Genomic DNA, 27418 nt, shown 5'->3' with positions numbered 1-27418 from the left:
ATACAAAGATATAAATATAAAGATAAATATAAAAATAATAAATACCAACACTCAACAATAAGAGTAGAAGAAGAAGTATTAGAAATATATATATTTTTAAATTAAATAACTAAATAAAATAGAATGAAGTAAAAAGACAAAAGAGAATAACACAGTACATACCTGTACATACATACTTTATATATAATTGTTTAGATGGGTGAGGTTCTGCTGGGAGAATCATGACCCCAGTATTTCTACAGTTGTGGTTACAGTCCTGTGATTGTGTATGGAAACGTGTATTGTTTAGCCCAGGGGTTGACGGTGCCACATTAACATTATAAATAACATTAAGTTTCAAATTTAAACCTCTAACAGATGTGTAATTTTATTTCATCCTCATTGGCAACATGCATTGCAGCATTTAAAATGTTTTTCCATAATCAGGAAATTGTTATTATATGGGAGAGCACTCTACATCTCTAATCTCTATATACAGCCACAAAGTGCTTTAATGAAAAAAGATGCAGATAAGAAGGTTTATTGCTGGTGCACCAATTGTAGCACTTGTGTGTTTCAAACAAATAAAACAAGCAAAGCTTTTACCCATTTCAGTCAATTAAATGTCCATGATTTTCTATTTAAAATAATCTGATGTGACTGAAATTAGTTTTTTTGTAGTTAATTTTAAGATAGTGGAGCCCACATGGAAACTCTTTAACTAAACTGTGTACCTTTGGCAGCACCTGTAGTTTGACATTGGTGGAGTAAGTAAATACGTGGAGAGATTCGGAGGCTGCTGAAAGATAAGCTCCTATTGTAAAAGTTTACCATTGGATTTGTCCTATGAAAACACAGTGTCGGCTGTAAGTATTAGGGCTTAAAATAGATTTTAAGGTATCAAGAATGAGCAGTCAAGTGACAGAGGCGTTACATCTTTATAATCTTCTTGAGTACCACTTGTACCACTAGGTGGCAGCTACTGACCTTATCTTAGTTACATCAGGAAAAAAGACAAACAAACACCCACCTGTAAGCTAAAGTATTAAAACAAGGACATTTTTTTTTTTACCGAAGAAGCCATCAAACGTTATTACTATGTAAATTGGTGGCAATATTTGATTTGAAAAAACTAAAAGTGATTGCAACTTTAAATTAATCAATTTAAAAGTAGTTTGCCAGAAACATTTAGCCATGTAAGCTGCTGTATCTGCTACAGTAACTGATTGTTGCATTGGACGAGTCTCCCTAAAATCATTTATTTTCAAAGTGAACGAGGACCCAACACTGATTGAACCCTGTGGGGCGTTCAGAAGACATAAGAGACACCTACACACAAACACCCACCAACATACAATAAAAAACAGATGAAGCAAAACAATAATAATAAATGGTTGCCTGAGTATATGCATGCTCAGATATACTGATCTCCCTTGTTCATTGGACATGTCCATACGGGTTGAAACTGTCTGCACCCTCACACAGTCCAGGGTAGTACAATGGGTACAGGTAAAAAAAAAAGTAGCTCAAATAAGTTGCACAACAACAAGCCAAGAGGGGCAACAACCAACATGTCATAGCATGAAAAGCACGGTTGTAAATGTTATGATCAAATATCATGTGGGTGTCACAGTTCCAGGGTGCTGGTATTGCACTCGATCTTGGTAGTTACACTTTTACCTCCTTTCCTTGGATTCACTTATTGCCCCCATGATCTAAAAAATGCCACCAGTGTGCCCTCCTGGATGCCCCTATAGTAGATAAAACATGATAGAGTCCTATCTAAGGTGTTAATTCTAACCCCGACCGAGCTGTTTCACCATAAATGCATCACAACCTTCTGCACGTTGGTTCTTTTTTTAATTTTTTCACGCCTGCGTCTAGGGCCTTCCCCCGGAAACGGCGCCCTGGCCCTCAAGACTACGTAGTGTACAGCTCTGCCTTCGCCCTCTGGCATTAAAGCGCCATGCTGAACCACACGGCGCAGCTGTTATCACCGTGGCCCCACAGTTTACAGACGGGGAAAACTTTCAAATACGTCTGTAGTAATGCAGTCAATGCTGCTGTATAAGAGGTTAGAGGTCGGAGAGAATGAAGCTGAACCCTAAATATGTGTCACCAGTTGTAACACACACATTTATTCATAAACCAGTCAAATAAAAGTACTATTTCATTGTTTACACAGAGACCAGTGCACAGTGAAATGTTACGCTGAACAAAGTCTACCGCTGATATTTGTCCATTAGGATATGCTCAGGGATGTGAATTACTCAGTTGTTTGTTTTTCTGATACGTTTGTGGGACAATGAGCTTACAGGTTACAGCCCGACTAACTGTGGTCATTGATTGAGTCCATTGAAGTGGTTCTTAAAGTGGGACGGGGGCCTCCTTGGGGGCTGCCAGGGGCATCAAGGTGGGGCTTCAGCAAATTTAAGGAAAGATAATGAAAGCATTATTATAAAATTAATAAAAGTAAGGAAATATACTATAAGTAGTATTGTCAGTGGGTTTTTAAACACATCTTACAAAAGGGGAGCCTCGTCCGATGAGCTAATGCTCTTTTGGGGCCTTTGCATAGAAAAGTTTGGCCAGACTCTTCATATTATACATTGTACTTATATCTTTATATCTTTTTTTTTTTTTTATTGCTGCTGCATGTCACTGAGAGTTACCAAACACAATGCTGTAGTATGCCCACAGTGATAAATAAAGAGTTCATATATGTCCTAACGTGGGAAAAAAATTGCAGCATGACTCAGGTTCCTGCATTATGAAGTTCAGTGGTCATTTAGAAAAAATATTACTCAAGGAGGCGGTTACTCAGCAGTCAAAGGATATTACTCAATATGTAAAAGAGGAACTGTTTGAGGAATTGTATTTCTTAGGAGCAATTTTCAGTTCTCTATGACTTAACAGAATTTTAATTAGAATCCCCAAAAATAGGAATAACAATAGATGCAGAGAATATTTCACACTGCCTTCCAGTACTGTTTATATGTTTAGTACAGCCTATAATACATTCATAGTCATAATTCTTGTTATAAATAACCTCCGCTGCTTGCATGTTATCTGCTCTTTATTACAGCTCTATCTATCTATCTATGTAAGACAGATAATTTCCAATGCTCATCTCTCCCTAAAACAGACATAAAACATGTTTCATTTAGTTTTCTTTCGGCCTACAGCATATATGTTTAATATATAAGTTTTCTTCTCAAATCTAAAAAGCAACCCCAAGTGAAGGTTTGGTGATCCCTAATGTTAGGATCCACTGGTTTAGATAGTGTGTAAACTTAATTTAAAATACATAACACAGACAGAGAATTGTTTAAAAAGTCCCTAAAACTAGTAGGAAAACTCATCTCTGACCAATATTTACACAGTTCATCGGGTTTATAATATATTTATACCCAAAACAATATGTGTCTTAATCAGGGAGAAAGGCGGCGACAGTTCTGGGTTTAACGAGGAGACCGCGAACGCAGCATGTGGTAGTTATGGTGGGAGAAGTAGTTCGGGGGGGGGGGGGGGGGAGGTGAGGGAGTAACGTTAGTAGTGAGACGGGAGCTGAGGGAGGAGGAGGGACTATAAACACTAAAAGTTAGTCTACAATTACAACACATCGTCGTCCTCGCCTCCCATCGCAGGATCTCGAAGGCTTTTCTTCACAAAAAAAAAGGTTAGCCATTAGCGAACTTTCAGTCACTTATAATGTTAAGATTTTAAACTTCCGTTGACCGTTTTTTTTTTTTTTTTTTTTTTGGAACGTCAGCCGTTGACGGTTTGATTGTCAGTTAATGTCGTCGTTGTTTTTGTGGTGTTAATCTAACGTTAACTAACTCGGTCGGTTAAACTGTGTGGACTAATTCAATAAGAGAAATGCCCTCTGGTTTTCACAAAGATAGTATTGTTTGGTGGTTGGTGGTTAACGGTCCGGGGGCAGGAGGAGGGGGGGGCAGGGACAGGGGTTGTTTATTCCCTTAAAAATAAATAAACGGAGCTTTTTTTTTTATCCCTTTAAGGCCTCAGACGAAGTGTTCTTATACAGCTAGTGAGGCCTTTACTGACCTTAACACTTTTATTTGTTTGGCGAATTTGAAGCACAGCCCTGCCCCACTTTTTGTCTTTCTATTTGAGTGCTCGTTTGCTGTTTTAACTTTGATTTTGTGTCTTTTATTATATTAAAGAAAAATGAGTTAGTCAAACAATAGGAGCGTGTGTGATTCACTGACCCACGTTTGTAATGATAAATAAAATGCGCAGCTTCGTCACACATGTGCTGTTGACTGGTCAAGGCCTTTTCCAGCTAAAAACCCCCTAAGTTCCTACTTAAAATGACTCATATATTCCGGTGCTGCTGCTCATATTACAGCTGATTTATATTGTCCATACAACTGCCTTGAAATGAAATGTCTTTTTTTTTTTTTTCATGTTAAAGGAAACTCATCCTCATCAGCCATGGCTGTGGAGGGGGGTATGAAATGTGTCAAGTTCCTGATCTTCTTTTTCAACTTTATTTTCTGGGTGAGTAGCAGTTTTACCACTTCTTTAAACACACAAACACAGAACTGTAAACAACAATGTGACAGAGAAGTGAATGCAGCTTGTTGTGGTGAAAAATGAAAGCAAAGAGCAGGCAAACAGGAAACAAAACCAGGTATGTGCATTGTCCTGTGGGATTTTTCTTATCAAGATAAAGCACCTTATCTTTTTTGGCAGGATTATGTCTTTGCCGGACTAGTTTTGTGGCATTACTGCCTGCCCTGTGACTTTTTTAAGACTGAACTCTTGCTTTTGTTACCCTTATTTAAGGTTAACATACAGTTTGCTCATCATCTGTTAAATCAGCTGATGAGCAAACGCTCACTCAACCTGTGACATCCTCCTTCTGGATTCCTCATTCCTTCTAGACGGGCTCACATGTTTGTTTGATATCAAAATTTAATGAAAACATGAAGGAACATAAACACGAGGACGTCTCAAATCCCCCGGACTTACCTGAACCTATCCTGAATATGACCTGTTTGCAGCCTCCTCCTCCTCCTCCTCCTCCTCCTCCTCCTCCTGTGTTTTGAGTGCTTTAAAGCGAGGAATGTGAATCTTATGACCAGATTTTCAAAGTGTAACCGACTGTATCATGTGACACATCTCACGTTAGATCATCGGTTTTTCTTTCTTTCCGCCTCCTTCACTGACACAGTGTCACTCGACGACGCTTCACACAGTGGTGTTTGCACAATGAACTCTGTGGCACAAGAACAAATCTGATAATCATCTCAGGAGGAAGTTGACAAGAGGAAGTACACAATGACAAAGATATATTTATTCTCTTTACTCAGTGCACATTTTTAGGACTGCAATTAACAATTATTTTTTTTATTATTGATGGTAACTCTTTACTTTAACCGCCCCTCCCTATGTAGCACTGATGAGCATTATATGAATATAACACTATAATATGGTTGTAAGCAGATGTGTTTAATAATTTAATTGTCAAACATTCATAAGTAGAGGCTAGTTTATAAACAGATTATGAATAATAATATAGTAAAGCACATGTAAGATATGTCTCCATAGGATAAGTTATAATTGTTGACAAATACTGCACATTAACAAACCCTTAAAAATGTCCTTATAGCTGCTCACAACTACATTATAGTGTGTTATAAACCATTAATTTAAATATTTATATACTGCTTATAAATGCTAAGAGAAGGGGTTAAAGTACCCGTCCAAAGATATTCAGTTTATTACAAAAGCAATAGCAGTAATTTATGTTTAAAAATGGTTCGACTTGAGTCTCAAAATGCTTGCAAGGGTCATTCAGGATTATTCTTTACACATCTTCAAGAAATTAAGGTCAAGAAAGAAAGAATACAACAGCAACCTGGATAAACAGTTTTATTTTATCACTCTATTCCATTGAATTCTCTTTTGATGTGAACGCCATTTGCTTTTGCTCTGTTTGCATCCTCTGTTTACTCCTTTATGTTGTCCTACGTCGATCAATAGCCACCTGTCTGACTCACGCTCAAATATTTGCATTGGTGGTGCCAACAAGGAGAGGTCAGCTGCAGCGAGGGCTTAACATGACATGATCATGGGTCATCTGATATTAAGGCTGATGATAACCTTCCAGTGTAAATATGTTGGTTTTATCCTGCATTTCTGCTCATTTTACTTGCTTTAAAACAGCATGAAAGCTAAAGGTTGTAAGACCAGTTTGGCTTCGTTGTTGTTGTCCCTGGAGCTTAAATGTAAATTTGTACATCGACTTGATTTTTACTGTTGTAGAGAATTTGTTAACAGTTAAGACAGAAAGGAAGCGTTAGAGTGTTGTCATCAATCCTCTATGATAACCTCAGGGTGAATAATGTCTCAATCCTGTGCTACTTCCTGGCATCATGTGGTTATTTTTAGGTGGTGACATGTATAGAGACATAAAGGTTAATAAATAATCTCAGTATGACTCACAAATAAATATACAAGCAAGGTTATAGCCACATATTTTGATCATTTATAAGAAACCATTGATTTATCAAACAAAACAATATTTACATCCAAATACATCCAAGTCATTCCTTTAATCAACCCGCCTCCCCCTGAAAGTTTGAAGTTTGATACCTTATGGACTAAATGATTAATCGAGCAGTGAAGATAAACAATCTTAAAATGAATAAACATTAGTTGGAGCTCTGTATATCAGTATGCATAGTGAAGGCCAACGTCTGAGTCACTGGGGTTTTTTACAGTTTCATACAAACTTGTTGCAGTAATTCTCGCCTTGCAGTCAGTGTTTCTCCTCATGCTATTTTCATGACCTGACCAATGATTTCCGCATCCAAACACCCTTATTTATGCGTCGTCATATAAGCTGTTGTTCTAAGACACATTCATAGTCAGTATTCATGATAAGGTACACATTAATGGTAATGCTGAAAGAAATGTGTTGCAGGAATCTTTTGCAGAGTAGAATAAAGAGAGAAATGAAAGTCATATGTTTGATGTTTGAGTGAGTCTGTGAAAGTCTGTTTGATGTCCAATAAATACATTTAAAAGAAAAAGCTCACACTGGAGTCACAGTAGGGTTGAGTGTCTGGCTAATTGTTTTCTTGATTAATTGTTTGGCCCATAAAGTAGCAAAAACAAATTACGATGACAATTTAAAATGAAGAAATCTCAACATAATGTCATCCGGCCAACATTAAAGCAATCTGAAGATATTTAATTTGTCCTAACGTAAGACAAAAAGAGGTGAAACTCCTCATGTTTGAGAAGAAGGAACCAGGAAATGTCTGGTCAAAAAGATGTGTCTTGCTGATTATTTTCCCGCGGATTAACTAATCGATTAATCGACCAATTGTTTCAGCTCTAGTGGATACATTTCCTCAAAGACACACGGTTATTTAATTGTCATTTTCCAACGCAGGGTTGTGTAATTAAAGTCAGGTTGCGGTTCCCTTTATGCTACTCTTATAACAAATATATATATATATACAACAATTAGCTCCACTAAAATTGATTAATAAGTCATAAAAAAATAATAATAGGATTATTATCGTCAAAGTGAGTCATTCCCACCACAGTCGTATCCACCTGCAGTGAACCGCCTGCTCTCCTTTGGAAAAAGCCCTGTCAAAGTAAACAATATGAAGTTCGCTGTAATGTTTGCTTTAGAGCTTGTTCATCCCAAACGATCACGATCAAACAGATGACCCACACAATGTTTGCAAAGAAATGTTATAGTCGCCCCACCCAGAACAATGACATGTGGATATCACATTTTATCATCTGACCGCTTTTTACATCTGCACACAGGAACTGAAAAGTGTCCCAACTTCCTTACGTCTATTTAGTGTTAGCGCTTTGTGTGAGATGTTCATATGTAAGGAAGGCATATAAGTGACTATCTCATCGTAATTTTAATTTAATTATGACTGAATACTTAATGTTGAAATTTGAATACTCCTTCTAGAATATATCTAAATTTGTGTGGTTTTATTTCCTATCTTTAAACCTTCCAGTTGGTATTTTAACTTATATTTCTGTCTATATCTGTTATTTTAATTTTAAAAACGTGATTTTAAGTATTTTTAGCCGTCCTAGCAGGTCCAGCACTGTCATTGTCTTTCTTGGTCCCCAAGGCAATGTATCCTACTCACGCTGGTGTTCCCATGACTATTCATTTATTCATTTATCACCACCAACCGGTCCAAATTTCAATTTACTCAACACTTAATGACCAAATACCTGCAAACAAATCCCATTTGTTATGACCCAAAACAGAGTTTGTAGTTCTTTTAAAGGTTTATTTAAAGTTTAGCAACCGTAACTAAAAAAAAACCAAGTCACTAACCCCTAAATCAAAAACAGGAGAAACAGCTCAACCCCCACTGAACCCTGGGCTGTTACATCAGTTAGCAGATCTATTACATATCACACAGAAACATGTTGGCTGGAAGTAGAGAGAAGAGAGCCCACAGGAGCTTTTAAGCTCGAAGGCTGGAACCAATCAGCTCCCTGGAACAACCTACACACTCACACAGTAAATCGTTCCACAGCGGAGAGAGAGAGAGAGAGAGGGATCCACAACAGCAAATTCAGGCCCGCAGCAAATTCCATCAGACAAATCCAGTGCCAATTAGCATGTTAACACACTAAACTAAGATGACAGTTTACTTTTTTTTATCCATATTTTTTAACTTTCTAACAACAACAACAGGTTTTTGAGAGGGAGAAACTTTAAATGGAAATGGAAAATCAAACCACATGAATTCAGATCAATCAGCATCAGTATTTAGAAGTGGTTACTTTTCAAAATTAGGCATTCAGTTGCTTGTAAAACCCACATTACTACGGTTTATTTCTACTTCCATGGTGCTGCCAGATAAAGTTTCCACTACAGGCTCAAACCAAAGACTTGTATGTACAAATTCTCCTCTAAACTGAATCTCCCTCTCTTTTCTGCAGTTATGCGGCTTAGCGTTGATCGTCGTGGGAGTCCTGGTTCAGGTGGGTTTGCACAAGACCTTCACCATCAAGGACGCGGCGGCCTCAGGAGTTCCCATCCTCATCATCATTGTCGGTGTGGTGATTTTCTTCATCTCCTTCTTCGGCTGCTGTGGCGCCTGGAAAGAGAACTACTGCATGATCACCACGGTAATGCATAAAGCGTGTTATCTGTTAAACCGCACAACAACAGAGGTTGAATTATCAGCTGGGTGGGATTTGATGGTACAGATTAATGAATAATGTACTTTTTCCTCAGTTTGCCATCTTTCTCTCACTGATCATCATTGTTGAGATTGCAGCAGCAATCGCTGGATACGTCTTCAGGAACAAAGTGAGTGTAGAATTTCACTTTTTCTGTGTGTGTTTAATAAAGAAGGTGTGGTTTTAACGTGGCTTCTATGTTGTGTCTACCCACGTTAGCTCTCAGGTGTCGTCCAGGATAGTCTCACTGATATGATTATGCATTACGAGAACGGCACAGCTGAATTCAAAGACACTGTGGATAAACTGCAGGAGGAGGTGAGTTCAGTGTAAACTCCCCTACACTCTGTTTACTTAGTCTGACAACACCTTCACATAACAGTGCTGTATCCTGTTGGTCGGTCCTATTGGTCGGTCCTGTAGGACACGACTTTGTTTTCCTTTGCACCATCTGTTGACACAAGTTATATCCCTTTTCTCTGTTCATCATGTGACCACATGGCCAAACCTTATGGCCGTAATGTCCATAAAAAATGTGTTTCATGTGACTTATTTGCACTTCCAGTTGAAATGCTGTGGCGTGAACAGTTCTTCCGACTGGAAAATCTTCAGTTCTGAGGGAAACTCTGTGCCTGACTCATGCTGTAAGAATATCACTGCTGGCTGTGGAGTCGGGACCATGACGGACGCTGCCAAAGTGTACCTGAAGGTAAACCCCCAGTGGTCGATATGTTGTTGCAAAGTCACTGAACATGAGATTTAGTTCAAGTGACAATCCTTTAAGGTCCAGTGTGTAACATTTAGGAGGATCTATTGGCAGAAATGGAATATAATGCTCATAGGTATGTTTACATTAGTGTGTAATCACCTACAATTAGGAATGATTGTGTATTTTGTTACCTTAGAATGAGACGTTTTTACCTTCAGATGCCACGGGTCGCCTTTCATGGAGTCCGCCATGTTTCTACAGTAGCCCAGAACGGACAAACCAAAGACTGGCTGTAGATGAGACCTTTTTCAGGGGTTTCGCAGCCACCATAGTTTCTCCTAAACACTTTACAGCCCGTTCTTCGTACTTCACCGCTAGATGGCACTAAATTCTACACTCTGGTCCTTTTTTTGGTCTTGATTTCAATTCTGGTTGATTTCGCGACACCCATGATTTAGTCCTACAGCCAACACTCGTTGAGTAGCTACTACTTCCCAAAAACAGAAGAAAAACTGGTTTATCTTACAGAAGAGACAAACAAACTCAAGTTGTTTTGATAAAGAAGTCAGTCAATAAGCAGCCTTTTCCCATCATGCCATGAGCAACCGCAGTCTGATTTCTTGCTGCATGCAGTGCGGGTAGTTTTCCACACATCAGGGCACAGTAAAATCCATTACACACACATTCTTGTTGTACAGTCTCAGTCAGCGCTAACCTCTGTGACAAATACATACTGTTTTCTGCGACTGATAATACACATTTAAATCATTTGAATGTGACGCAACAGCAGTAGGAAATGTAGGGTTAGATTTGTAAACAGTGAGGCTGATTACAGGAACAATCCCATGAATTTGTTTTTTACAGAATTGAATACTGAGCAGGATATTTTACAGATGATAAACTTGTCAGTGGTATCTGATGGACAAACTATATTAATAATTAATTATGTCGTAGCATCACTGTTTCTAAATTCCCTGAAGCGGATCTCTGTACCACAATTTCATTTCCAATATCAGCAAACATACACACCGATACAGATATATCAGCGCTGGTCAAATATCGGCTGATAAATCGTCTTGGCGGCCCAAGTGTGAAGTATAAGTTGCAGATTGTGACAAACCTACAGAAAATAATGACCCAGCTCTGCAGTCCTACACTGTCAGTGTCACAACCCAATCTTCAACAACAGCCGGCCATTGCCAGCACCAAATGGCAAGTTAACAACTCGTCTCTGGAGAAGGTCAAACATCAACCAAGCTAAAGAGACACCAAAGTAAATATTAGACAGAAGCATCGTCTCCACTGGGATAACAATGTGGCTTTGTGTCAAATAGGCGTGTACACCAGGGTTTATTCCTGATAAACGACATTCCCGGGGATACCCTGTCCAGATTCACAAATATATATTTACCACAAATACTTCAAAAGATTGAACAATGAAGATGCAAAGTGTGTGAACGAGTGATCAGATGTGACGAAGGTTCAACAAGCAGTTCATTGTGATCTGTCTTCTAACAGCAGCCTCGTGGTTGAAGCAAGTAGTTTGGTGATTTCAAAGTAATTCTATTAAGCTGAGAGATATTGTGTTCAGAGGCTGCTGCTGCGAGCCAAACATTGTTATAATAGATATAAAACAGCTCACTTCTTGCCTGAAATCAGTGAAGATGGATGTTTTTTGTTGGTGATGGATGAATAAGCACAAGACTCCATTGAGCCGGGACATTAGAGACGCATATCAGACCCGACTGGCCGGGCGGTGACACTAGAACTGCCTCAGCTTAACTGAATGACATTGAAAACGCCAAATTACTTGTTTGAACAAATTTAGTTGATTCAGGCTGTACAATGAATAATTGTCAAATATCACTTCCATGAAGCTGTTCGGATCACAAACAATGAACATTTTATAATCTTTGAAAGCTTCACTGCAGTTTAATTTTATATTATCTTCATTCTAATGATGATTAATGTAAATGGATTTCTTTTGCTTTGATAATTATTAACAGCACCAAGTAATACACTATAGGGGTCAGGTTGGGAGGCCACAGGTTCGTGCATATTTCTCCTTTAGCGTTGCTTGAAATGTGACCAATGCGTTTTGACTGCAGCCGAAGTTCAACCTTAGAACAAGTGTGGTTCCCAGGAGTCCTAGGACACTAGTGTGCTTCTGTTCCCAGGATAGAAAATGTCTCATTTTTTGAAAACAAATATTAATCCTTAGTGTACACACACATACAGTTTATGAGTCCTGTATGTAAATTATACCTCTTTGTGGTAACCAACCCCAAACATTTGGCAAACAAAAAGGAATATATTTGTTTATGCATAGCCCATTTTACAAAAAAATATATGTATTATATAATATAATATTTGGTGTAATAACAGCAACTTTAACAATACTTTATGACAATATAAATGTGCAAGTTTGTGACAAAGTGAAGGGTTACCACTTCAATGCTTTGCCACATATCAGGTTTTAATAAGGTCGGAAGAAAAGGGAAATAATATTGTTCATTTTATGATTATTATTATTATTATTATTATTATTAGACATACTGCATTGAGGTGTGTGGAAGGAAGTAAAGTCAATGTGAACAAAACAACTGTTAGAAAGAAGTCAATGTTTTACCACGAGGCAACGTGTCTCTCAAATAACAACTGAACCAGTGAAAAGTCCAGATTGAATCTAACTTTTCTCTCTTTTTTGATGTTCTAGGGTTGCCATGATGCTGTGGAGGCTTTACTGAAGAAAAACCTCCTGTGGGTGATAGTTGCAGCCCTTGTTATTGCTTTCTTGCAGGTACGTAACATCAATAAAACAAAAAACCTGGTTGTATTACAAAGATTATCTTACCAGACACTTATTGGTTTTTGTATTAATTTGTCATTTTAACTTATTACTTCATTATATTTAATTCTTATTAAATTTAAACTGCTTTATTGCATTTTTATTGTCATATCTGGTGGTTTTTCTTTAGCTTCTGACTTATAAATACTTCTCAACCTGGCTTTTGAAAAGTGCTACAGGATATAAATTAAGATTTTATTATATGTCAGTCACATAATATCTCGGAAACACTAATGTCCTCTCCTTTTTGTGCGTGATTGTTTTCCTTCCAGATAATGGGCATTGTGTTCGCCTGCTGTTTGATGAGAGGCATCCGCAGCGGCTACGAAGTCATGTGATTCAGCTTCCCGCCCCGAGGCAGGAGCCGGTTGTTCAGATCACACTTATTGGGAGCGTCATTGTTCGTCATTGTTCGTCCTTATACTCCAGATAAAGTGCACAGAACAATTCATTTTCTCTTGTATTGATTTTTGGATTTTATTTTCATAGGTTATATCTCCGCTTTGATACTTTATCATTTGAGCTTAGGAATTCTAAACAGTAGAAAAAGATAAATGTGCGCTTTGTTATGTTCTTATTGGTGGCGAGGATTTCTAACACACTTTTACTTTGCTTGTTCTTGTTAAGAGCGCCAAGTTTTTATGTTTTTATTAAAGACTGTTTAAATTACATCTGCATTTGCTTTAAGGGTAAACACAAACAGGGGGACATAAATGTACCATAATGGTATTTATTTCAGACACAGTTCCATTACAATGTGTTTAATATTGGCACAGCAATACAAGATTCAAAACCTGAAGAACAAATAATATCATGTCTTAAAATAAATCATAAACAGAACAGAACGTTTGCAAATATTATTTCAGATATATTGTGCCAGTTCTTGCGAAAAGGCACAGGAAGCAAATGACATTTCCTATTTAACAACTTACAACAGCAAACAGCAGCACACGGGGAGGTGCAGTTCCTCTTACTGTTAATCTGAAGTTGGTAAAAAAAAAAAAAAGCTTGAATGAAGCTCGAAGTGTGGTCTGACTAGGATGTGTCAATGTAATTTAAAGCCTCCAAAGCAAGAAAACATCAAGTAAACAATAAAGTGCCATCACAACTCTTTTACACGCAGCTTGTAAATGCCGTGCTGGCGGTGCTGCACCCCAAAAAAGGTTAATCCATAAAATAAAGTTCAGTTTCTCATCACACACACAAGCTTGAATGTCTTTGCAAGTAATAATTGGGCTTTTTTCTTTCTAATCTCTATTAAGGATTCTTTTTTTTTTTTCGTTTGAAAAGGTGCTTTTGTGTAATCTAAGGATTTTTGGATGCTGACCACTTGTTCCATATTAGTCAGAACTATTTCCTTCCCTAAAAACTTTTTTTTGCTATGACCAGCATTGGTCATTGTAGAGAAGAGCCGAGCACAGAGTGAGGTAAATGTGTGACAACATACTTATTTGTATTTTTTATGAATGGAATGTGTCTGAACTATTTTACCATTCCACAAGTGAAATATATAACTGAGCCTTTTACTAAACAACATCCTCTTTGTTTCCCTGCCTGTTTTTGTAGCTGTGTAATGATGCAATAGCTTAGAAGTAAACAATCGACGAGTCTGCGTTTTACAGTGGCGACAAAGCTTGAGATACAGCGACAGGTAAACAGCATATTACCTTAACATCACCAGTTAATATAGCTCAGTGCATCACAATGGGTTTAAGTCCCCTCGTGAGGGGCTGAAGTACACGAGAACTCCTCTAAGCAAGTGTCTTATCTTGCTAATTTAAAGTAATATCCCACATCACTCCTCTTGATAAAGACACAATAGATTCATCCTTTCTCTTCCAAAAGAAATCTTCTTAACGGTGTATGTTTTTTTTTTTATATATTCTTAGGTATTCATAACTTACACTGGGCATCTAGAATTAACGGGATTATTTTCTTGACTGCAAACCTCCTTTGAAGTTTTGGGCTAAGAGAGTTTATTTTATAATTAATCCTCAAAATCTCAAAAAGAGCAGTTTTTGAAATTGTTTTTTCCTTGGCAATAACGAGACGTTGACAGCTCTCAGGAAGCTGTGCTGCCCAGTCCTCAGAAGAGAGCATATAATCAGAAGAGCAGATTGCCTCAGGCTTCCTGTCAGTGTCGGCTGGGACTGTTCGGGTAGTTGACGGAGAGAAATACAATGCTGTGCAAAAGCAGTGACACCTCTGAGTCTGCAAAAAATTAAACAAAAGAAGGCATAGAAATACCATTACATTTTAGACATGTCAATAGGAAAGGTTTAAAGTAGCGGTTGAGTATTTTAGTTAGATGAGAAGACTGATATTAAGCTCATATCTGTGCATTAAAGGAGAATTTTCCTTACTTTACTACTTAATTTAGGCAGAATTTGTTACCTTCAGGCTGAACCAGGTTACCAGTTTATGCCAAGCTAAAGAGCCGCTGTCTGTAAGCTCCACATTAACCATACCAACTGTACAATACAAACTGGTATTCTCATCTAACTCTGGGCAAGAAAGCGAATACGTGTCTTTCCCAAGATTCTTGAACTGTTTCTTCATATATTAGACAAAACAGAAATGTCAACAGGATATCATTGAAGAAAATACTGCACAGCCAAAAGAAAATACCTTTCAGTGAGGATGACACCTGAAGCCACTGGGATAACCACTCACGACACTGATTAATGCCAAGACTATTAGAATGGAGCCCCCTTATGTAACAAGCCTGCAAAGAGAAACGCTTATTTATATTTATTACAGAAGTAACAGATGAATACACATTTTTAAATCATATAAATTTGGCCAGTGAATTCAAAATTTGCCACGTCGTGCAGAGCGACTGACCTGTCTGAGTTCAGAGTCACTCAGCTGGTTGGGGCCCAGCCGGCTGAGGGCCCGGTCCAGCTGGAGCAGCTCCAGGGCATGGCTGTTCAGCCGCCGGCCAATCAGGAAACCCGGGAGGCGAGGCGTCAGGAAGAGCAGGGGGCTGATGTGTCTCTGGTTCGCCATGACGACAGACAGAAGAGATATGGGTTGGTGTTCAGGTTCACAAAGCCTTTTTTTTTTTTTTTTTAACGCTATTTCATGTCAACAGAGTTTTTGAGAGTGTTTGAGTGTGCAGGATGAAGAGCAGGGGGGATTTCACCGACCATGTGATCCACGCTCATCCTCTTTATACCCAGAGGGGGTCCGGAGAACAAGGCCCGAACGGCAAGGATTTCAGACACTTTGGGGTTTTCTCCATTTTGCACCTGAAAATGTACGGAAAGTCAGTTTATCCCACTTTTCATAGGATAATTAATAATAATAATAATAATAATAATTCAATCTGCCTTTAACTATTTATACCAGACCAATCGTCACAGGTAGCGACACGGAGAGAATCAGGTGTGAAAAGGCTCACACAGTTAATAGCTGAAGTGGTGGGAGGGAGCAAACAAACTTGGGTTGCACCAACTGTTTTTAAATGCATCACTAAGTTTATGTGTGAAGTCGTTGAGCTCTTGGCAACTACATGATAGTTTCATACTAGCCTGTAGAACATCTTAGCTCGTAACAACTTAATGTGCAAAGGCAAACATCTGTAGCGCCGTCCAACAAAAAGCAATCACCAGTTTTAAAAGCCATATAAATGTAGGAACAACTATATATACTACTAATATATCCTATTATATACTAATATTTGTATATTCAAATGTGGAGAAATGTGGAGTTTCAGAGTTATATGAATATTATTGGCTTAACAATTTGTCATTCGAAGTATATTGTGTATGTATCTTTCCAGTCAGCTTCATTAAAGTGCATTTTGTGTCATAAGTGTCAGGTCAGATGTGTCGAACATGTTCCAGTGGTGGAAAGTAACATTTACTCAAGTTCTTCACTTACATACAATTTTGAGTATGTATGTACTTTTACTTGAGTATTTATATTAGATGCTACTCTATACTTCGAGTCCTTCAACATTTCAGAGGCAGACAGCTATTATAGTTATTAGTTACTTTTCATGATTAAGATTAAACATAAAACAAAGAGACAAAGATTTTTACCTCTTGTGACAAAAGAAGCAGTCTCTTGTTGGGGCCCCTTGTCATGTTTCACATTTAACATCCATTATTAGATGGTTGACAGTAGAGTTTGGGGTTTCTTAATCTATAATTATACAGATATTTTACCCGTCTACCACTAGGAGTTTGTATGTTAGCCTGTTCAGGAGAAGAAATAGATAAATCGGACTCTTTGCGTACAGATGATTAGTCATCTTATGTAAAGCAAATGTACATTTTTTGCTCCATACTGTTGAAGCAGAGTTGTAAATGTCGTCTATATGTGTGAAAGAAGAACATACAAACCGTTCTGTATCTGTACAAACAAATAGTCTGGATGCGTTCACTTACTTTAGCGCACAGGTCCGTAAGGCGGCGCTGCAGTTGACCGTCTGTGACGTGGCGGCTCGTATTCTCGAGCCCTTTGAGAACTGGCCAGTGGTGCCGGGCCCTAAGAGAGTGGTACAGTGCCTGAAACTCCACCTGCTGCCTGGGGGTCCAGAAATGAGGAATCAGGAGCTGGCGGGGGAAAAAGTACCTGGCAGTGAACAGACAGGATGGTAGCAGAGAGAGGGGAGACACAAGGGGTGATGGGAAAATATGTATCAACAGGCACAGGACAGGAAGGAAGACTCAATACAATGTAGGACAAGGAGTATTTATTTAATGATCATCACTGAATATGAAACAAAGGGTGTAAACTAAAAATTAAAAACATGCTTATTTTAAAGTGAACTCACATCAGGACAAAAACCAGGTAGTTGGCAAAGGGCGGGATGGATATCACCACCAGTGGAAACGCCTTGACCACGTTTCTGCGAAACTGCAACACAAAAGTAAAGTAAGTAAAGTTACTATGAGAAAATAAACATTACAGACCTGAAATTAAACAACGGCAACGTCCTAAACGAAACTGCTGACCCGTAAGGAACACTACTCTACTCAGGCATCTGATTTACTCTGATTCATCCAATAATTAACAAATCTGCCCAGGCAAAATACCCAGTTCTCTCTGTGTGGTTCAGTAAATAGACCCCACCTGTCTGAGTTTCTCCATGTCTCTGTAGGGCAAATCCTGGAACTGTAGTTTTTCAGAGAACATCCTCGTTTTTATCCTCTTCACATCTCTGGCATCTTGGAACAGCAGCTTGAATCCTGGAATGATTCAATGAGATAAAATATGTTTATGATGATGAAAATGGGCTGCATTTATATAACCATTCTACATACACTGATTGGGGGTGTAGCTGCCATGCAAGGTGCCTGGCTGTCTGGAGCAAATGAGGTTCAGTGTTTTTGCTCATGGCAACTTTGTGAACATGTGAACAGGAGACGCTGGGAATCAAACCACCAACTGAGCCACAGACGCCCCGTCCTGACCCCCTTTGACTTCTTATACAGTCTGTGGTGCCACAAAAAGATAAAACTGCTTAATTTTTTATATATTTACGTTACACAGTGACTGTCATTGCACTAAATTCACATGAATATTAGGTTTATTTTAATGAAGTTAAATAAATTATGGTCTGCAGTAACCAAGAAAATAAACTTTTGTCACTGAGATTCAATTTAAGGCTTCTCTGCAACAAATTTGATCTTTAATTACTTTTTTTTTTTAAAGACACGTAGCTATAAAACCAACAAAAGAACCAGTATGAAGTTTTAAATAAATAAAAATATCTAACACAAACCCAGACATTTACAGAAAGTATTTCTAGTCTATAATAGATCCACACCAAGTGATAAAAACATAATAATGCTATTGTTTTGACGCATATTGCGATACACTTTACACGATTACTGATGTTCACTGAAGAACACTAATAAAATTAAGGCTGCACGATATGGCAGAAACATCATATTGTGATTATTTTTGACAGATATGATTCACAATTTGTGTGTAAATTATGATTTTTGCATAAAAAATGAAACGTTTTAGGGGGTCTGTACCAAACAAACATCTGGAGAACAAGATTTGTTGACCAGAGTTTTAATACCTCATTATAACTCTGCCTGCTTTTTCAAATTTGACCTTTATTAAATTAATTGCAGCTTCTGTGATATTTGGATTAATTTTGCAGCCCTAATTAAAATCATGATGATGTGACATTTTTTGGGTGGGTGGGGGGGGACCAGAGTTTCATTACTTCATCCTTACAGCTTCAGCTCTTTGGACATTGCACCTGGAGGACCTCAGAGGTGAGACAACAGTGGACTTACCTTCCACAAAAGTGTGGTAGAGCTGGAAAAATCTGGGAAATCGCCTTTTGAGGAAACCTTCATATTTGCTATTTGCCCTCTGGAGCCTGGAGGAGACATATCGACCGATACCTCGTCTAACTTTGGACGAGGAGTAGTATCTACACAGGGGCAACCTGTAAAAGCAGAATGCATATAACTCCTCAATAATAATAATAATAATAATAAAAACATCTGTCAGGACTTTAAATTGAGTAAAATACAGGAAATGATCAACTTCCAGTTTCCTGATGTTTGGATATATTACAAGATAACTGGGTAGTGTTGTTCTGGATGCACATTAATAATGACAGTGAAAAGCACCACAATTTAAATACAACATAAAGACTTAATGTGATTAAATGTTTCTTAAACGGTGGAGCTCATCCAGACATGGAGCTAGCTTCAGCGACGCTCTTCCAGTCAGTAAACACAGTGAATAAGAAGGAGCTTTTCCACAGAGATGTATAAATACCTGGGCTGATAGGACACACGGGGAGAATAAAGGACATTTGTTATCCTGTTTGTCCTGAGACCACACAGACGGATCAAAGACAAATGGCTACACAGGCTCGAACAGGACAGCGCCATGTTTGACACTGTCACTGTAGTTACCGTAATGACTCTCATGTGCAGCAGCCCCCAAAGAAAAATTATATTCAATTACCGTAATGTCTGTAATGTAGTGTCCATAAACTGCAAGTGAATTCAAGTTGTTTTTAAAGCTTTATTTATTGTCAGTAGCTATAAAATGGCTGTTTGGTAGAAATATCTTATTGTACAGTTATTTTTTAAATATTTTTGCACATTTTGCACATTTAAATTATATATTAATATATTGTTTGTCTATTACATCTGGAGTATATGTACCGAAAGTGATCCCCCCCTGGGATTAATAAAGTATTTCTGATTCTGATTTAGATTTTAATATTTTAGAATTATTTGAATCATTTTCATTGGTGCACACATAATCATAAATAAACAAGCTAAACAAAATAGACATAAACTACAATGTATAGTATATACAGTACATTATATATATATAATTTATATATATATAAACAAAACAATAAGATGTGTAGACAGTAGTGCAATAGTGCAGAGGATGCTGAAATAAGGTTTATTGTTAATGTACTTGAGGTAGATGGATATATATAGTAGTATATACAGTATACAATGTATAATGTACAACCAATTTAATACTTGTACTTACATCCGCACTATATAATTTACTGCTAATCTGTTCACACTGTAAATATCTTAACTTAATAGCTGTGTATATCTTAGTATTTTCACCTCACTCCGTTCATTCTGTTAATGTCGTTCATACTGTAAATATCCTGCTAGTATATTCATACATATAAATATCTATAATGTTATTATTTTTTATATTTATATATCCCTGTACATCAAACATTACTCTGCACTTCACTTTGGGTTAGATGCTCAACTGCATTTCGTTGTCTAGTACTTGTACTTGTGCAATGACAATAAAGTTGAATCTAATCAACTCTAATCTAAAATACACAGTATAAGTAGATGTGTTTGAATGGCTGTGTTTATGTTTAAAGAAAAGAAACTGAATTTCAACAATGAATAAAGTGTAGTAAATAGTTTACAGGTACAGTGGATGTTAGAGAAAATGTGTTCCTGTGTCTGTTTGTTTTGGCGTACAGGTTCTCTGTAGCGCCTACCAGATGGGAGAGCTGGAACAGGTTGTGTCCAGGTTGAGATGGATCTGCAGTGATGTTTCCTGCCTGTTTCCTTCCTCTGGACAAGTATAGGTCCTGAATGGAGGGCAGGTTGGCACCAGTGACTCTTTCTGCAGTCCTTACTGCCCATTGTAGTTATTAGACTATCAATCACAACTATAGCCAATTATTCTTGTTCCAATTACATTATTGTAATCATATGAGGGAGTACAGACAGTACAACAATTTAAAACATACAATCAGTGCTGGAAGGTAACTACAGGTAAGTTTATTTACTCAAGTAACAACAGCAAGCAAACAACTATTTGTTATGGTGTCTTGAGCAGAAAACAATAATTACAGTTTTATTTTATACACACAAGGCCTTCTTAATTTTAAGGTGAAATATACAAATATACAAGGCCTGTCTCAGTATTTCATTTGTTTGTTAAGGGAACAAAATCAAATTGTTATTTTTAAAATCTTGATTATTATTTAAGATATAAACAAATATATAATATAATATAATAAATATTACAATCATGTATTTACCATATGTCAAAGCAGCCTGTATATCAATAATTTTCTACTTTTACTCACACACTTATACATTGTGTCACAAATTTTTATTTGTTTTTACTTTTCAGTTCAAATTTAATTCAAAACCTTTATTTAAGTCTCGAGAATCATTGATGTTTTCCTTCATTTACAGTGAGAAGTTTAAGTTAATGTAAGTTTATTTATACAATAAATCATGATAAAATAAAATTAAGATTAAAAAAGAAGAAGAAAATAAATCAATCAATCAATTCGAGAAGCTTAAGGCAGATTTTCCAAGTTCAGAATAAACCAACAGGACTCAAGACAGTAGAGTTTTATAGGGGTCCTGAGGTCCAGTGCAGCATAGATGTTATATAGGAGAACAAATGTCCAATAAGGCATTTATGGATGAAAAGTGCTTGTTTAAGCTTCTTTGTCAGGAAGGAACCAACCAACTTTAGTGTACAAAGTGCAATAGTGAGTGTAGTGAGGGATCTCCAGTAATGAATCTGAGTCTAGTCTGTAGATTATATCACAGTAATATCCAGGACTGATAGAAACACTGTCCCAACTCAGTAGTTTTCCTGCTATTCAAAGGGATGCTTTTATTTGAATGCGGGATTGTATATTGTCATATTGCTGCTTCTTGCTTGAGCGAATGATCTGAATACTTCTTCCGCCACTGCACTGAACACAGGAGAGGTATTTACTCATCACTAAAACAACATTTATGACCAGACCACGTCCATAACTCAGCAACAATACGAGAGTCATTTTTATACTATAGCCCATTTCTTTCGATTGCACTACCTGTATAGTCCTCACATACATATATACATATATATATAAATAATTTCTTACTTCTGTTCATAGCCCTGTGAAATAATTTCTATATAATATATTTTTTGTCCAGTATAATTATTTATTATTTATTTCAACAACACGTCACTACCTCCCTCTGTAACCTGTGCATTATTATTATTATAATTTACCTTTAAATCTGTATTATCATACTGTCTGAACATAAAACCCAAATTCTATTTCTTGTCCTTGAAATCTTGTATTTTCTTTTCTATTTTATTTTGTTATTTAATGTGTATTTTATTTGTCTTATCTGCTGAGTTACACATCTGGAGCTGCTGAAAACGAGTTAATTTCCCCGATGTGGGCTCAATAAAGTATCTTATGTCCAGAGGTCAGTCAGGCCTCCTTTTTATATGTTTTACACACTTTAACAAGGCGATTGTGAGATAAAAGTTACCACGTGTTAATTTCAATGTTGTTGTTGAAACGGGAAGTCACGTGTGTCCGCGTGACGACAATAACAGAGGGGCGGGGCTAAAACCTTTTTTTAAAAAAAAATCTTTTCGCTTCAGCGATTAGCACAAAGCTAACAGGGAAAAGGTAAGTTAAGTGATAAAATGTTGTATTTAAAGCAGTCTCTGAAACGTAAAGTTAAGATTTTAGTCATTTAAACGTGTAATTTAATTTTTGTTGTCACGCAGTTTGAATCATAGTCGCGTTGTTGGCGAGCTGGGCGACACGCGTGTTTTGTTAGCAAACTTTTAAAACCGCATTCACGGTTTTAGGAATGTTTTTAATTTAGATTTAAATCTAGGTACAAAGAGAGTTTCCACTAATCACAAAACCCTCTTTCTTCACTTTCTTATGAATGGTTTATTTTAAAGTCGTGTTTTAAAACCCTTTTGAAATACGTAGAGCAAAAACCCTGTGATGCTCTTTTTTTATTATTTTTTTTATTTTTATTTTATTTTGCATTTGCAGTCGCACTAAATCCAAGTTTGTGCAGATGTTTTTGGTATAAACTCAAATTCAAATCGGCTTTATTGGCATGAATGTAAAACAACAATATTGCCGAAGCTACAAGTAAATTAACACATAAGAACAATTTCATACATTTCATTAAATAAGTAAATAAAACAGTAAAAGTTGTTTGTGTTTGTCAATAAAAAGTAAAATAATAATAATAATAAAATATTTTAAAATTAAAATAAATAAATAAAATAGTAAGTGTATGTATGTATATACATAATTAATGATTAAAAAAATTTTTTTAAATAATTTATTTTATATATTTATCCGTCTGAGTTTCCTCGTTCTCAGTTTGTGGCATGAGGAGACATATTTTGCTGCAATTATTTGACATTTGGGCATTTCTCCCAGTAAATAGGGGAGTTTCTGTGTGTCTAATATATAAATTCAAATTCGAGGTATATTTGGGAAATGTTTGCGAAGTGTTTTTCTCTTAAGGTTTCATATTTAGGGCATGAGGTTAGAAAGTGCTGCTCTGTCTCTACCTGTCCTCTGTCACACTGGGAGCAGAGTCTCTCCTCTTCTGGTAGCCAGTTCTGTCTGTGGCGACCCGTTTCTATGGCCAGGCTGTGTTCACTCAGTCTGTACATTGTCAACATTTTTCTTAGTTTAGGACATTTTATTGTGCTCAGGTAATTTGCCAGTGTGAGTTCTCTCTTTAGGGTCAGATAACATTGTAATTTACTTTGTGTTTTGGTCGTTTCTTTCCATTATTCAATATATTTTTCTTTTTGCTTGTTGATAATGTGGTTTGGTCTGCTTGTTCACAACAAACTTACACCAGCAAACAAACACACATTAGAATATTGCACAGCTGAGGGGTTACCTGCACCAATGGACAGAATCCTGCAGATTTATGATGATCTGATGGGTTGCCATGGTTCTGCAGCTTTTAAATTCTTCATGTGGATCCAGCAACCTGTCAGTATTTGTTCCTGTCTTTTGTTTTTTTTGCATTCAGCTAACTTTAATCTTATCCTTGAGCTCCCCAGTTAATCAGTTTGTGAAGTAAATCCCAGCTGCAAATGGCGACCACCATAAGATTTGGAACCACTAGCGACCCGCACAGGTCGTCTGCCGCTGCTGAGAGGATGCAGGTGGCAGAGGACGCTGGTAATGCAAAAGATATTCTTCCACAGCATCTGTTTTTTTAAGTTGTCTTCTATTATAGTCCAATGTTATTAAAAGGTAAAATGTATAAATTTGTTCTTCTTTAACTTTAAAGATGAGAAGGGAAACTGTGACCCGGAGAAACTTCTGCAGTGCCCCTTTGACAAGAATCACCAGATCCGGGCCTGCCGCTTCCCTTACCATCTGATAAAGTGCAGGAAGGTGAGTCGAGCCCTTTATTATTTATTTATTTATTTATTTATTTATTTATTTAACTAACTAACAAATATGAAAAAAAAACATTGTAGGATTACATTGAATAAAAGCTCAAACACACTGGAGCCAAACAGCCCCTATTTATTTTCTAAGTATCAGCCCTATGGCTACCTGATGTGGCAAAAACATCATATTCTCATTGTTTTGACACATATGACAACATGATTCTCGAGTAGTGTGCGAGCGATCATTTTTCTGTCACAGATTTAATTTTCACAGGAAAAAATGATTAAAATAATGATAATTTCCACCAAACAAACATGTTTTCTTAAATCTGGAGAACACAGTTTGAAGGCCAGGTCACCTTTACAGAACTGTAGTTCTAAGTTATTATTTTTCATTTTATTATACGTCATATTATTCAATTTTGTCACACATTTTACCTTTTTATCAAAAAATATGCATATTGTATTATATTCAATTAATTGTGCAACCCTAATAGCCTCCACCCTGGCAGCAGCTAGACCCTGGGAGACCTTAGGTGAGTTTAAATAGTGGTGTCCACACGTGTTTATAAGCTAAAGTCTTATGTCTGTGTCTCAATTTTAGTATGAAAAAAAAAAAAACAATTGGCCTTCACAGTTCAAAAGGTTAAAGTCCTGCTTAAATGAGAAGACTATGCCACCTTCTGTTTTAAATTGGTACGAGCGTTGGGCAGTGACAGCAAAGGATTATTTGTCATCAATGCAGATCTGCTGTTATCACAAATCTGAGCAGCTCCAGGAGATTAACAAGCACTTCCTGTCAGTTCTTTGGGCGGCACTGTGCACAGTGTGTTTTAGCCTTTAGAGTGCAGGGATATATGTATTACGTATAGTTTTTTGTTTCATTTTTTTACACTCAGTCACCAGTTTCTTATGTATACCTAGTTAAAAGTCTTATACAGCAGCCCTGGAATAAATCCTGCCGTCCAATATTTTGCAGTCTGCTTGTTAGTCTGTGTCGTGATTCAGTTCACGGAGTAACAGGCTGAGTGCGGAGGTTACAGGAATACCAGTTTTGAGTTTTCAGTCGGGTTATTTGCTATCATCACACTGTAAGTTTGAGTGTTGTTTAACTGACCTCTCATTGATGTAGAATCACCCGAAACTGGCCAGTGAGCTAAAAACCTGCCCGTTCAATGCTCGCCACCTGGTCCCAAAGCACGAGCTGACATACCATACTGAAACCTGTGAGGACAGAATCTCTGTGGACACTGAAGATGGTAAGATTATCACTTGGTTGTCTCTTTCTTTACGCCGCAGAGTCGACGTGTTACGTCTTACAGTGTTTCTGATTGGAGTTGTGCTCTGTTTGCAGGTGCGAGCACAAATGGATATTGTAAATGGCAGGTCCCAGTCAGTACTTGGGTGAACTCAGACACGACTGAGGACTGGGACAAAGGTAGTATTAATAACCGCAACTTTGGATGTGTGGACTGGGCAAACGAGATATAACTTGTTGATTAGTTAGATTACATTTAGATGGAACCAGACTTGCCGTTTCCTCGGTTTCCAGCTAACTCCTGATTCAACTCTCAGCATGTCTTAATTTGGTAACTATCAGTTCTCTGAACCAGAGTTTGTACTAGACTTGTAAAGGTAACAGAGTGTTTTGTGTCTTGCAGAAGCTGATGACACTGCTGCTCCATTTGTGTGGGGTGTGAACACGGTCTTGAATGAAAAGTAAGTCTGCCCCTAGCACTCGTTTGTGCACATTTTCTTTGTTCTTTAACTCTTATTTTGTCTCGTTTCTCAGCAGAACGGAGATGATGCCCACCAACAATCTTGGTCCCAGTTTTAGAACGCCCAATACCCTCCCATGGTCTGGTTTATAAGCATTCATTTGTGCTCACTTTTTATATCCAGATACCAACTTGGGCTACGTTCACACTGCAAACCATAGTGCTCAATTCTGAATTTGTTGCTCTTATCTGATCTTTTTTTTTTTTCTTGGCTGTTCACATTATTTTTTAGGATCTGAACTAGATTTCAGGGTCACATGATGTATGACGAATGTCTATCTAGAGTATATTAAATCAGATTTCATGTGATTTGTGCCATGACAAAAAAATCTGATCTGAGTCACATATGAGCAAATAAAAGATCACATTTGAGTCACTTTGGTCTGCAGTCTGAACGTAGCCTTTGTGTCGGCAACATATCCATGGATATTTCTTTTTAATTTGTTCTTAAGTTTTTGTTCTTAAAGTTTTTGCACATGTAGTAATGTTTTTAATTTGCATAACCAAGTCTGTGTATAATAACCCTAAAAGCAGAGTATAGTGACAGTTGAGTGGCATTCACAATAGTGCCTCATTTTTTTCCTGCATTGTCTTGCATTTACTCCCTGTTGCAATAACAAATGGCATTGGTTGGATATTGTGAATTATGCATGTTATATTAAAGGTGTTTATTTCAAATAATTTGAGTGGTTGGTTATGAAAATGGTAAATTAATCACGTGTTGTAGCGTCCACAGGTTGAAATAACTAGCAGTTTGGGAATAATTTGAGATGTAAGTGATTTTTTCCCCCCTTTTTTATGTCATTGTTTATTCTGATTTGAGACTCTGTTGCACTTATACTTCACTAAAAGGTGTATTTTAACTCAAAATGATTGTTACTTTTTGGATCAAATCAGATCCAAAAAGTGGTTGCTGGAAAATGCATGTACAGGCTGCTATCAGTATGCAAACACAGCATACAGTATCAGCAGATGTTGGGTTAGTCAGTGGTACAGACACTTAGTAGTGTACTGGTATGCTAATGTAATCCTGTTGAACAGCCTTTAATCATTCTTTTCTCTTCAAAATGGGTGTTTAAATCGATTATTTTCAAGCTGGACTGAAATAATCACATGTTAAGAATAAACAGGGCAAAAGTGGAAGTTGTCAGACAGCATTTACTTCCTTACAATAAGTAGACACAAGTGGTTTCCTTTATAGTTCATGTGAGAAAT

General features: G+C 37.2%; 3 protein-coding genes across 6 annotated transcripts; 2 read left to right on the top strand and 1 right to left on the bottom strand.

The window, feature by feature from the left end:
* The first annotated feature begins 3517 nt into the window (after positions 1-3517).
* Positions 3518-13418, top strand: cd63 (CD63 molecule). Of its 2 annotated transcripts, none has more exons than XM_051425297.1 (8): positions 3518-3657; positions 4414-4503; positions 8950-9138; positions 9248-9322; positions 9412-9510; positions 9758-9901; positions 12618-12701; positions 13022-13418. In XM_051425297.1, the coding sequence occupies exons 2-8, from the start codon at positions 4438-4440 to the stop codon at positions 13085-13087; spliced, it is 723 nt and encodes a 240-aa protein (XP_051281257.1). In that variant the 5' UTR covers positions 3518-3657; positions 4414-4437; the 3' UTR covers positions 13088-13418. The 2 variants fall into 2 exon arrangements, with proteins under 2 accessions (XP_051281257.1, XP_051281258.1); XM_051425298.1 differs by having other exon boundaries at positions 3529-3658; positions 4418-4503.
* Positions 13419-13463: 45 nt separating this feature from the next.
* letmd1 (LETM1 domain containing 1) lies at positions 13464-19636 on the bottom strand. The gene is made up of 9 exons (XM_051425293.1): positions 19506-19636; positions 19013-19167; positions 17832-17947; positions 17533-17615; positions 17144-17330; positions 15899-16000; positions 15594-15746; positions 15378-15474; positions 13464-14960 (listed from the first exon to the last, which is right to left on the bottom strand). The coding sequence occupies exons 1-9, from the start codon at positions 19619-19621 to the stop codon at positions 14884-14886; spliced, it is 1086 nt and encodes a 361-aa protein (XP_051281253.1). The 5' UTR covers positions 19622-19636; the 3' UTR covers positions 13464-14883.
* Positions 19637-22577: 2941 nt separating this feature from the next.
* Positions 22578-26884, top strand: zgc:56699 (uncharacterized protein LOC405758 homolog). 3 transcript variants are annotated; one of them, XM_051425301.1, is made up of 7 exons: positions 22578-22665; positions 24079-24207; positions 24320-24426; positions 25558-25684; positions 25780-25863; positions 26087-26144; positions 26221-26884. In XM_051425301.1, exons 2-7 carry the CDS (start codon positions 24120-24122, stop codon positions 26294-26296), a joined length of 540 nt encoding a protein of 179 aa, XP_051281261.1. In that variant the 5' UTR covers positions 22578-22665; positions 24079-24119; the 3' UTR covers positions 26297-26884. The 3 variants fall into 3 exon arrangements, with proteins under 3 accessions (XP_051281261.1, XP_051281259.1, XP_051281260.1); XM_051425299.1 differs by having other exon boundaries at positions 26218-26884; XM_051425300.1 differs by having other exon boundaries at positions 22593-22665; positions 24087-24207; positions 26218-26884.
* Positions 26885-27418: the final 534 nt, after the last annotated feature.

This window comes from Dicentrarchus labrax, unplaced genomic scaffold, assembly GCF_905237075.1.
Source record: "Dicentrarchus labrax unplaced genomic scaffold, dlabrax2021, whole genome shotgun sequence".
NCBI classification, from domain to species: domain Eukaryota; kingdom Metazoa; phylum Chordata; class Actinopteri; family Moronidae; genus Dicentrarchus; species Dicentrarchus labrax.
The sequence above is the reverse complement of the archived record's forward strand: the minus strand, read 5'-3'. Positions and strand labels throughout refer to the sequence as shown.